The sequence below is a fragment of the Heloderma suspectum genome, chromosome 2 (assembly GCF_057233095.1).
Source record: "Heloderma suspectum isolate Gila_16-S chromosome 2, 16-S_ref, whole genome shotgun sequence".
Taxonomy (NCBI): Eukaryota; Metazoa; Chordata; class Lepidosauria; order Squamata; family Helodermatidae; genus Heloderma; species Heloderma suspectum.
Window position 1 is genome coordinate 111981734 of NC_139459.1, and position 13432 is coordinate 111995165.

Below are 13432 nucleotides of genomic sequence, written 5' to 3' on the forward strand. Positions count from 1 at the left end.
CTCTTTTTCTGCCCCCCCCCCCGCACCTCTAGCACCTTGCAGCTGATCATCATGTCAGCTTATCTACACCTTCCCTTCCTGTCCCATTGCCCCACCACCCTTGGATCTCTGTAGGCAATGTGAAATCCCCATGCACCTCTAAGGAAAAACAGGTTCAGCACACCTTATGTGCACAATTACAATGTACCAACTCAGAATGTACCTGTGCAGCACTTTTTGGAGTGTCAGGCTGATAACAAAAAAGAGTGATGTCCACGTTTTCTCACTGCTTGCCAAGTTTTTCTACAAATTCAGCCAGCTGTGTTGGAATGGCTTTCTCTAACTTTGTTTTTTGTAAAGAAATATCTGTATGCATCTTGTTCTCCCATTTGCCTGTTTTTCCTCTAAGCAACTGACTCGTTTTCTTTCTTTTTTTATACTGAGGTAATTTAATTTCTATGAATTGGTACATGTATTATTTTACTGACATGGACTCCATTGTGAGATTTGTCACAGCCCATGCTGGGTGCGCACCACAGCCTTTTTGAATATTCACATTGCTTCATGATGTCTGAACCTGGACAGTATAGGTTAGCTGTGGGTTAAACAATCCACAGTTAAACTAATTACTAATTGTGGGTTGTTTAACCCACCATTAACCTATAGTGTTCAGGTTCAGACATCACATAGCAACCTAACTGCCTGATTGGGGGTTGAATATATAAAATGGCTGTGGAACATGCCTGCCACATGCTGTAGCAACTCATGGGTTAATTAACTTACAATCTGCTGCCCTTGTGCGAACTGGGTCTCTCTCTCTCTCTCTCTCTTTCTCTCATTTCTCCCTCTTCACAGCTAAGCTCACTTCCTACCTCACGGAAGCAAGATGTAGTGTGCATTAAACAAGATGATCTATGTCAGTTTCAGAATTCTCCTATTGACCTGAAACGGCTATAAGGAACTAGAGGTAGAAAGATATACTACGTGGTCAATAACATAAAACAAGCCAGATAATAATAACCCTAAGCTTGACACATCTCAATTAAACACAAGTTGTACAACTGATTTCTCTTTTGGGACAAATAATTCTAGATAAACATTAGGTAAACAAACCTTACAACTGCTACACTGGGACAAGCTTCAACCTAATGAATGGGTCTACCATAACAGTCAGAGCAATTGAATAAAGCTGCACTCTATCCATTGTAATCTATACCAAATTTCAAATTTCTTGATAGAAGAATCCACCAAAATATATTCAGTGATGCAATCATCAGTAATATTGAATAGTGCCTTCAACACAAATCATGAAATAGTTTGAACATCAACCAGCTGCATGGATTAAACAGAAGAAAGCTACCAGCTTCCTCTTTAAAATTAACTGAAAAATTAACCTCTAGTATAAAGGTTAAATGCTTCTATTTAGTAAAGTTATAAAGTTTTCATGAACTTTCTGCATACAAAACATATTTTGCAGAAGAGAGCCCCTCCCCTTTTTAAACATTATTTAGCCATCCTGTAATACTCAGGTTCAGGTTGGTTACAAAGGTTTAAGCTAAGTCAGTGTGTCCCTCCTCACAGCCATTTCATAAGCTATTGTGAAGAACAAGCCTTAATATTTAACTCTGTTGAGCTCATTTTATATATCACAGTTGAGGCCAAGAGACAATTATCCTTGCCTAAGGAATGACCCCTATCGAAATGAAGAGTAAATGAACAACAGTTGTTCAGTTGTGGTTACTAATTTATTTTGTGCATGATTATCTTTTACACAAAATCCAAACTTTTCAGAAGTTTGAAACAAACTAATTTTCTTTAGTGAGGCATATGAGGAAAGCATTGCAAAACATACCAGAAGTCTCCAATCTGAAGTTCCATTATTAATGAAGAGAGGAGAAAAAAAAAATGCAGTCCTCAAAGTGCCGTTCACAAGCTTACAGCATGTTATAGGTTGTAATTACTGATAAAGAGCACTGCATTTTTAAACCATCAAATGCTACTACAGTATATTCGTCCACCCATTATTAAAAGGCAGCTTTGGGCTAAACGTTGCAGCATTTCTTTTGTTCTTTTCCCTTTCCCTACCCCATTCCTGACTTGGCTCTTTCAATATTTCCCCACCACAACCCCTCCTACTCATTGTCCCTCTTCTGTCCTCTTCCTGCAGCACAAACAAAGGGGTATTAGATTGCAGTCTCAATATACACATTCACCACAGCAGGCTGAGCTTCAGCTGAGTAAAAAATAACTACCACAAGCCTGAAGGTGCCACTACCCATCTTGCCTAAGGGAGGCAGTGGTAAGACCTTTGTTTAAAGACAAAAACCTCCCTGAACCCCACTGTATTGGATAATTTGGGGCCAGTCTCTAATATTCCATTCTTGGGCAAGGTGTTGGAGTGGGTGGTGGCTTCCCAGCTCCAGGGATTTCTGGATGATCTAGATCCATTTCTATCTGGCTTCAGGCCTGGTTATGGGTCAGAGACTGCTTTGGTCACCATGGTGGACAATCTATGCCAGGAACTGGACAGAGGGAGTGCGTCCCTGTTAGTTTTGCTGGGCCTCTTGGTGGCTTTCAATACCATCAACCATGGTATCCTTCTGAGGCATCTGTCTGTAACGGGACTGGGAGGTAGCACAGGCTGTAGCCTGCACCATAAGTGACAAGCAAACAAGAGCTAATTTAGCCCTTCCTGTGGTCCTCACTGCTGCCACTATGGTAATACCTTTAGTTTTCCTGACTGCCTTCACTACAACCTTTCATCCTATAGGAGTTTTTCGTCCCCTGTGCACTTCCTTACTGACCCCAGTCGATACTGGGTAGGGTGATAAGGCAATAAGTTGTCGAGTGAACTAGGAAACCATCAGACTAAGGTTCAACCAACTTTTTTTTTTTAACTAAAGAATTTGCAAAGCATCAAACAAAAACAAAAAAAGATTTTAAAACAGTTAACCATAGGATATGAACCCAATTAGGATATGGAAACACGGAAAAATGCATTCATCTAAACTTTGTCTAGAGTGTTTACCTACTTTAGCCAAGGCTTAGCAACAAAGCAATTTCTTTCAGATCTTCCTAATCCATTGGTAATACAGTTTCCAGCCTCTCTGCATTCAGCTCAGTTTCTTTTGTCCCTGGAAACCAAGCCCTCTACAGCACTGTGGGCAAGTTTGCATGTCACACTAAGCCGCTCTGAGAAGAAGACATGGTGGGTGCGTGGCTTGTCCCTTACTCCTGACAGACAATCACCTGTTCAGCAGCTTCCCATGGCTTGTTTCTTCCTCAGTCCCTCTCAGTCCTCCAGGCCACTACCAGTATGTATCTCAAGGGCCCTTGTGTCAGAAATCCTCATTTCCTCGTTCTTTACATCAGAACCCTTTCTGCAACTGGTCCGCTGGGGTTGCCGGCTGATGAGGGAAACTCCTCTGCCTCTTGCAGCAGATCACAAAAGGGAAATTATTTTTCAAGTCCTTATGAACACAGGAATCCATTTGCAAACTTTTCTTTTTCAGGCTCTTGCGCAAGAGCACAAGACCACCTGTTCACTATTTAGCCAAGCATATGATATCCCCCTCGTCAATGTCCTTGTCAATTTCATCTTCCATTTTGGCATTTCCCTTCCTAGCGAACACATTTTTTTAAAGGGTGCTTCACATTCTACTGAAGAAAGAATGCCAGCCCCTAAGGCTCCTCCTCTCCTGCAGCCGCCAGTCACTTTTGGCTCCCCCTGCCCCACCCCCCAGATCCACTGGTCTCCGTTGCTAGCTGTCAGATATATATGAGGGTTACATCAGATCACAAAAAGAAAATAATTTTCTGAGCCCTTATGAACATGGGAACGCATTTACAAGCTTTTCTTGGTGGGGGTGTATTGCGCTCTTGTACAAGAGCACAAGACCATCTATCCATTATTTAGCCAAGCATATATGTATTCCTTCCATCCTAAAGGAAATCAACCCTGAGTGCTCATTGGAAGGACAGATAATGAAGCTGAAGCTCAAATATTTTGGCCACCTAATGCGAAGAGAAAACTCCCTGGAAAAGACCCTGATGCTGGGAAAGACTGAAGGCAAAAGGAGAAGGGGACGGCAGAGGATGAGATGGCTAGATAGCATCACGGATGCAATGAATATGAACTTGAGCACGCTCCGGGAGAGAGCGCAGGACAGGAAGGCCTGGCGTGCTATGGTCCATGGGGTCACGAAGAGTCGGACACGACTGAACGACTGAACAACAACAACAACAATATGTATTCCCCTCATATTAATGTCCTCCACTTCAGTACTTCCCTTGCTAGTGAACACCTTTTTTTTTTAAAGGATGCTTCAAACTACACTGAAGTAATTACACCCAGCCCTAAAGCTCCTTCACTCCTGCAGCAATCAGCCGCTTTCATCTCCCCCCCCCCTTCATCCATTAGTCTCCACTGCTAACTGTCAGATGTACATGAGGTTACAGAGCAGTGATCACAAAAGAATACACAAATTTCAAGGCACAACAGTACAATGAAGGGGAAAATTGCATTAAGTTACATGGGAAAACAGTAGAACAGTGGGGAAAACTATGCAAAATCCATGAGAGAGTAGTAGAATGGAGGGGGAAATTACACAAAACTCATGGCAGAGCAGTAGAACAGGGGGGGAAACTATGCAAAATTCCTATCAGCAGAGATTTGCTCCTGTGCAGGACTGAAAATAAATTCATAAATAAATGTGTTCAGAACACTATCCAGTGTCCTTCTTTCAAGATTCCTACAAAAACAAAAAACCCAAATCCATCCTGAGGCTGAGAAGGGATAAGGGAAAATGGCGGTGGCACTACTGAGATCGCAAAGACTGTCAGGGGGGTTTGCCGCTCTTGCCAGGTGGCTCTCTAGCTGTTCGTGACATCCATGGAAAAATTGCCCTGCTGGATTCCGACCTCACACTAAGACATCCTGAGAACAAGCCACCCTAAACAACCCTACTACAAGCCATGGGTTCTCAGGATAGTTTGTTTGAGCAAAACTACCCATGATGGGAAAGCCACTCTGGGTTTGGACGTCATGCTAAGGCACTCTGCAGCCACCCATAACAGCAACCAACTGTGACTCAGTGATGTGTGAAGCCAGTCGGTGACTGGGTTCACACAAACATAGAGGCTTATACCTCACCCCCTCTCCCATACTTGCTGGTTTGTTTGTTTTTGTATAATTACCCTTGGCAGCTCAGCTTGTCGTGTCATGCAAACCCAACCAAGGTGGCTTGTCGTAGTAGGGTTCTGGGTGGCTTATTATCCACAGCAACAAGCCACCCTGGCTGGGTTCACCCAACACAAGCCACACTGCTGAGATAAATTATCCCCCCTGCATAAGACCAGCGCATGCCGGGGGGGGGGGGGGAATAAGCCACCATGGTTTCTGTCTTTTCATTTCTACCTTTTCTCTTCTGCTTGAAAGTGTCATTTACACACACTATTCAAAAGCCCTGCCTAACCTCTCGGCCAGTCAGAAGGCCAGTAGAATTTTGTTAAGCTTCCAATTCTTATATAAGCTGGGTTTCTTTTTTCCTTTTAGTTTTCTATTTCCTGGGCTGACTTGTTGTACCCTTTATTACTTTTTGAACCTTCCAGCAAGGACCGCCTCTGAACAGAAAACAACCATTTTACAATGGAAAAACACATACATAAAGGCTAAACAGTACATTAACACCCTCCAAAACAGAAGGTCTTCACATAGTGCTGGAAAGCCTGGTGTGCAAGGGCTAGATGAGCATCCCAGGGAGGGGAGTCCCGTCTTACCATCCACCAAACTTTAGATGGGGGGGGGGGGAGGCAAGGGAAGTGGTGCCAAAGGCAAATTGCCAGGATCAAATACCAAAAATACCAGCATATTTTAGGTTAACGCTCTTCCTGGCAGTAACTAAACCTTACGAGAGGCATTTCAACCTTTCAGAATGGAGATAAAATTGTACAGATACCAGGAAACCACCAAATGATTGATGGCCAGGGGAAGGAGGAATGATGTGGGGAACCCCAGAGAATAGGATTGGAACCCCAGGATGGCTGGATATGGCTCCTGGGCCTGAGGTTCTACACCCCTACCTTAAGATAGCCTAATCCCAGGATATGGTCCCCCACAGATTTATTGGGAGGAACTACCATCCTAACAAGTCACTCCGTATTAAATTTGACTGATTGATTTATGCAGGATTAGCAAGCCAGAGTATTTAAAGAACACTTTGGAGGGGGGGAAAAAGAGAAGAAGTAGTCTGGATTCCACTCAATAAATAAAGTAACAAGAATGGTGAAAAGATTTTTCCTTGAAGCAGTGTTGGAATCGACTATTCCATGTCTACTAATATGAGAACAACATTGCCCTTATTTCTACTCCTTTTTGCACAAAACTGCAAGGTGTGGGGTACAGGATTTTCCACTGAAGAGGCAGCCTTGACAGGTTTTAAAGTGAAATAATAAAGCAAGGTTATACATTTTAGTTAAAGAATAAAAACCTAAGACGGAATGATGACTGTAGACCAGGAAGGTCATGATGATTTTCTAGGACAGTTCGTTCAACATCTGAATAACTGTTGTCCCCATCCTGTCTCTTCCCATCCTTACTGCCATTTCTTTCATTCAATATTAGTTACTTCAAGTATTTTGACTGGCATATCAAAGTCCCTTATATTTTGAGTTTTTAGTTGAGAATGGTTGTTATGGGGATGAAACAGCAGATTTTGCATCTGTAATGCTGGCATAGACTGGGTTTGGCTGTCACGATAACCCACAATGGGTTAAATAGGTCACGATGGCTTATTTAACCCATTGTGGCTTATTGTGTCGTCTGTCAGGAATTTTTTAACCCATGATGGCTTATTTGGCCAAAAGAGCCCACTCTGATAGTGCATGGTCTGCAATAGGAGTTATTTAACCCACTGTGGGTTATCGTGTCATCTGTTGGGCACAGTAGATTATTTTGGTCATCTACAAAGTTGTGTAGCAACAGGGATTCAGATCGCTGCCACTCTGCTCCTCGCAGGTGTTCTCTGTAAAATTGAAACACCAGAAATCATCTTATTTCAGCACTGTCTATGGGGGGAAATGCACAATTGAGAACACTTAAAGGTATATAGCAATCGCTATAGGAGGAAATCCGCAATTGTGTTTTAACACTATGGTACTTCATACTGAGGTTTTATTGAGTGGTATTGAGGTTTTAGTGCTATGACGCTATAGCACTTTAGTGATATTGAGCACAGTTAAAAGCCTGTATACCAGATATTGAGAATCAGTATCTAAATATGCGTCGAGCTTGATCCTTCAAACCTCCAAGGGTATATTTGTGCCACCCCCTTTCTGGTGCACACTGGGAGTTTGCTCCTTGTAGCCCCGGCTGCAATGTAATGAATGGGTGAAAGAGCATCACTGCTTGGGCAGGAGGACTGCAGCAGGACAAGGGGCGGGGGGATGTATCAGATTAGGCACAGTAGCTTATTAGCCCAATTGTGTGGTGGGGCATCATGGACTATATCAAAATAAGCTATTGTGAGTAGCTTATTAAGCCACCATGGCTTAAAGTGACATCTGAACACGGGTATAGAGTCACCCTCACCAAGGGCACATTAATAATTTTTAATAAACCTATGCAAAATATATACTTTCACCTGGTTTTGACTTTTGAGACCTTATTATTCAGAAAGCCTTAAAGGGAGCCATGCAGAATATTTTAAATAAAAAACAAATTCTAGGTCTAAGAATGCCCTTTAGCAGACATCCATAGAGGCCAGCAGGTAGTACATTTTAACTGAGGTGTAAATTTACCAGCTGTATGTGGCCTCCAATTATTTTATACCAAGCTACTTACAGTTCTACCACAGGAGAATCCCCTAATGGACAATTAAATCAGCATGAAATCTCCTTTGAAACACTGGGATAGTAAACATTTCACACAATGATCTGAACTATACAGGCTGACATTTTCTTAAGATGTTTTTAGAGCATCAAAACATTTGCTTGCACTTGCTTCCACATGGAAATGAAATACCTGTTTCAATCACAGGTCTGTGTTTGAAAGCTGGACTTAGAAGAGTAGGGAGGGGTGACCACATGAGCATATAACACTCTCTCAGCCTGACCTACTTTACAGGGCTGTTGTGATGATAACATCAGATATATCACTGTGTTTCTTGGAGGAAGAGCAAGTTAAAAATTGGGAAGGTTTTCCAAAATTGGCATTCCTTGCTATTAGAATTATTCTAAAGTACATTTCCAGTGAAAATTATGCGGTTTTATCATTAAAAAAACTTTTAGTAGTAGTTTTCTTCCTCCCTTCTCCTCCCCCACCCCCATTTAAAATATTTGTCAGACTTTGACAGTGAAATGGAAGAGGGGGAAAAATGGGATAGTTTATATTTGAAATCAAGAGTGGAAATTATTGGAACATAGTCAATCTCTGCCATTACTCCTCCCATCCCCCAATAAGATCTTTTGTTTGAAGAAAAGGCTGCCAGGTGTTTTTTCTTCATACTGTGCTTGGCTTTTTAACGATGAAAGTTACAATTCTCATGACACAGTGAAATAGTTTGTTTCCCCTATACAATTCTATAACATGATGAGCCATCACATCTAAGTAGAGCAGAGGGTGGCAACTTGTGGCCCTCCACTTTTTTTCCACTTACAATTCCCATGATCCTCACCACTGGCTGTGCTGGCCAGGGCTGATGGAAGTCGTAGGCCAAAACATCTGGAGGGCCACAAGTTGTCCATCTCTGATATAGAATCTAAGCTCAAACCACTTCTGTGATATTAGTCTTATTTCCACAGGCCTCTTTAGCTATTCTCACATCAAAGTTTCCATTATGTTACCTCAGTTTACATAAACTCATTAGGGGAATGTAGACACTGGTGTAAATCTCTGGAGTACTTCTATGTGACCACACCATTAGGTCTGTACCAGAAATCTACAATGCTCTCAGCACAAAACCCTCTGGTGGTAAAAGGTATCAAGAAGAGCTTATACAGAAGCTGGAGAATCCACTTCTTCCTGGCTTTTAGCTCACTTACATGGGCTCCCCCACCCCGCTCATGTAAAAAGATAGTCTTGTGTAGCTATCCATGCACTTGTAGCCGGCAGCACTGGAGTTCCTTTCTTGCTTGTCATCTCCCTGACAACGATGAGGGGAAGTCTAGGATCCAGCTGGGAGCCCAGCAAACCAGTGTGGAGCTTTTCAGTGCTGCAGCTGGAACAGTGAGGCCCAAAAGCTAAGAAGCAACAGTGGACTCCTCTGAGTTGCTGTCCAAGTTTGCTGATGACACCAAATTATTTAGGGTGGTTAAAACAAAAAGGGATTGCGAAGAGCTCCAAAAGGATCTCTTCATACTGGGAAAATGAGCATCAAAATGGCAAATGTGGTTCAATGTAAGCAAGTGTAAAGCGGTGTACGTTGCGGCAAAACCCCCCAACAACCTCAACTTCACGCAGATGCTGATTGGATGAGTGAAAAGTGACTCACCAAGAAAAAGAACTTGGGATTGTAGTTGACTGCTGGATGAAAATGTTGACTCAGTGTGTGGCTGCTGTGAAAAAGGTTAATTCCATGTTAGGCATAATTAGGAAAGGAATTGAAAATAAAACTGGCAAAATCATACTGTCCTTATACAAATCTATGGTGTGAACACACTTGGAATACTGTATACAGTTCTAGTTACCGCATCCAAAAAGGGATATTGTACAGCTGGAAAAAGTGCAGAAAAGGGAACCAAAATTATCAAGGGGCTAGAGCAACTCCCCTATCTATGAGGAAAGGTTACAACAACCAGGTTCAGATGATCAGTGGAGGAAAAGAAGCAACTGTGGCTTCTTTTCCCTGCTCCACACATGCTGCTCATGTGTCCGTCATTTCCCTAACTATCCTCGCTGAGGTACAGGTTACCATGTTATTGGAATCACGCATGGTGCGTAACAGGGTGGCTTCCAAACCTCCCATGGTACAACAAGCCATGTGTTGAGAGGTGGTTTGGAAGCCACCCCCACTGCATACCTCACTGGGTTCAGATGGCACGGCAACATGCACCATGGCGAGGATAATTAGGAAAATGGTGGGCATGCAAGCAGCCCACTATTTGTCTGAACCCTGCCAACGTCTGGGACTGTTTAGGTTAGAAAATAGGTAAGGGGAGACATTACAGAGCTGTACATATTTATGTATGGTGTGGAGGAAGTGGCTAGGGAGACACTTTTGTCCCTCTCTCATAATACTAGAACCCGGGGTCATCCAATGAAGGTGATTGGTGTGAGATAATGGATAGGAAAAGGTACTATTTCTTCATACAGTGCATAGTTAAACTATAAAATGTGCTACCACGTAGCAAAATGTAGTAATGGCCACCAATTTGGATGGCTTTAAAAGGGGATTAAACAAATTCATGGAGGATAAGGCTATCAATGGCTACTAACCATGATGGCTACATACTACCTCCAGTATCAGATACCAGTTGCTGGGGAACATGAGTGGGCCACTGTGTGAAGGGAATGCTGGACTGGATGGACCTTAGCCTGATCCACCATGGCTCTTATGATCACCCCAGAAGTTGTGTGTTTTTCCTGGGCCCCTCTCCAGCTCCAAGTTTTGGAAGGTTTGTTCTTATGTTCAGTGCTAGGGTTTATGCTGAGGGAGGGTCCTGATCCCCTTCTCTGCTCCAAGGACATCTCACATAGTTGAGCTGGACCCTGATAACTCAGCAAAGGTTATCTTCTTTCAAGTGAACTGGGCAGCCTCAACTGACTTCTGCAGTGACTATTCAAAGCTGGCCTAGCTGCTACCTGTACGCAGCACTGCAAGAACTCCAGTGAAAGAAGGGTTCTTAATTCTTTCTGGTTTTGACAAGGATAAAATGAAATATAATTCTAGTTCCAGTCCTTTACGTCATCTAACTGGAAAATGACTATAAAAATCAAACTTTGTGCAGCTGTACTTCCAATTAATTGTATTTCATTCTGGAACAAGTAACACATCCTCACACATATTGTTAATGGAAATCTCAAGTATAGATGGATGTGAATAAATTCTGAATAGGTCTCAAGGTTAGCAAATCTTCTGTGGGCCAATTTAATAATTGTCCTTATGCAAACACAAACACTGTAAACTGATCCTAGATTTTTACATTAGGGGGTATACACGTGTGTTCACCCAATGAATGAGGGAGGAGTAGAATTGTGCCAGCCAACCATTCCCCCTCTGCACAGGTCAGCCATGCTGGGCCATGTCTTCAGCATCAGTGAGAATAGGCACTGTGCATGGAGGGCTCCACAACACAAAAGGAGAATCCTGACTGGAATAGGATACCCCTTAGCATGGTGGATCCCCACATGTGTGGGGCATGCACTCCTCGAGGCAGAGAATGTGATCACTGGGATGGCCAGCCTGTGCATCAGCCTGGGAGGGGTATGCCCAGCTGGTGTAATCTCCTTCCCTTCTTCAGCACATAGAGTGCTTAAATGAACACCTCCTATTATAAAGCTGCAGCATTTAATGGTTTATCTAAACAGAGAATCTACAAATTATGACATCTGAATATAATTAGCTCTTTGGTACAGCAGTATGGTTCCTTGTCTGCAGAAAAAAATATGTTTTGGCTTCCTATTATAGATCATTTAATAGAATTACATCTTTTCAATCCCAGAAAATTAGTAAAATTCAAATAAAAGATCTACAGCTTAAGTACACATTACCTAGGTAAACATGTTCCCAGAAGAAAGCACCTTAATCCCACTGATTTTTCCCTGCAAATGCTCCCCACACCTCCATTAGAATTATGAGGCAAAACATGGCATTAAGAGCCCTACATTTGCCTTGTAAGATGTGGTTCCAGTCTTAGAAACCATTACAATTTAACGCAAAATAAGTCTGATAGAAAAAGTTGCCTTGACCTTTATTATGTAAGATGAATTACTTCCATTTCAAACTAATTATATAGCCCAAGAACACTTTGCATTTCAAGATTTCAGACTTTAAAAATAGACAATTCATTTATTACACAATGGTAAGCAGAAGGGCAGAGAATGTTTACCCCAACATTAATTAGATTGATCTAATTGTTTTTGAGCAAGATTAATTAATTAAAAGAGAAAAATAGCAATTTGTGTTTCAACAAGTTAAATTTCACATTAGGAGAGAAAGACAAGTCATTGAATACTGGGCATGAGTGACCTCTCTTCCTTTCTAAAGTTCAGACTTGGTACTCTATTCTCAGCCTCCTTAACTTGTGTTTTACCTTTGACACTATTTCTTACAGAATATGAAAAAATTGCCTTTTCACGACTTCGGCAACTCCATCTGCTTTGTTCTCCAATTGCTTCATTCTGAAAATATCTTCTTCAACCTTTAACAGACAGAGGTACATCTTTAGAGCGCTTCTCTTCTACCCCCCCCCCGTTGTTATTCAAATATACAGCATAAATAATCCATCAAAGAGATGCTAGTTCTACCTCCCTGGGAGGGTGACCGTCTACTCCCCTAGATGACCACAAAGACAGCTTTGTGCCATCTAGTTTAAGCTCAACATCAGGCACTTGTTCATCACCAGGAACTGCCTTAGAAACATATTGTGAGTAAGCAGCAACAAATTTACATAAGTATACATAGTGTCCATGAACATGACATGAATGGACATGGGCATTTTCCCTGGTCAAAGTGGCAACTGGTCAATTTTAGGTGCCACTGAGGAAAAGAGAATAAACACAGGAGACCTCTTCTTCAGACTTCAAAGACAATTTCTTCATATGACCGAGATGCTTTTGATTGTTTCTCCCAAGCAGAGATGTGGGGTGGAAATTTTTCCAGTGCTTTATGTTTCCATGGAAATCTTTCAACTTCATAAAATTACTAGTAACAATATGAACTGAAAATACAATAGTAGGTCAGTTTGGCAGTTTCAAAGCTGTAATTAACATTTTTCAGGTGGTTATCCTGGCAAACATGTGAGAAATACATATGTCATTGAAATTCATATATCTCTCACTGTGAAATGGAACTACTACGTAATGACAGTGCAACTGAAGGTGTTCCAGTGGAAGGGAGTTGAATTCTTGAAATAGATGAGTGGTTATCAGCATATCAGCACATCATACATAGTTCTTTGGGTTGCTAAAATGGCATCAGGGATCCATAATTGGTATCAGGGATCCATGGCTGGCCGGGGTATGCTGGAAGTTGTAATCCAACACATCTGAGAGGCACCAGGTGAATTAGTATGTCCGCAGTTTTCAGTACCTTTTTATAAAACATTTAAACAATGTAAGGGAAGTACATGCTATTTTTTTTTTACAGATATTCCATTAAAAATGTCTACATAATATAACATTTAAATCTCATTAAGTGTGCTCTAATTTTTTCCTGAAATATTTCAGGTCAAACAATTGTAGTATATTGGGACAAAAAATTAACATGGGATACTTTTGTTCACTTTGGTGGTGTGT

At 41.8% G+C, this 13432-nt stretch overlaps 1 protein-coding gene across 3 annotated transcripts in view; it reads right to left on the minus strand.

The window, feature by feature from the left end:
* The window catches only part of TTC39B (tetratricopeptide repeat domain 39B), a 97644-nt gene that overhangs the window by 68642 nt on the left and 15570 nt on the right, over positions 1–13432 (minus strand). Inside the window, exons 2-3 of one of the 3 annotated variants that reach the window (XM_084834533.1) lie at positions 12248–12336; positions 9468–9531 (exon numbers count right to left, since the gene is read on the minus strand). The exons of the other annotated variants lie outside the window; for them this stretch is intronic. Of the exons in view, the coding sequence (XP_084690659.1) occupies positions 9468–9531; positions 12248–12336 (153 nt within the window). The remainder of the gene's footprint in view (positions 1–9467; positions 9532–12247; positions 12337–13432) is intronic. 3 annotated transcript variants of the gene reach the window in all.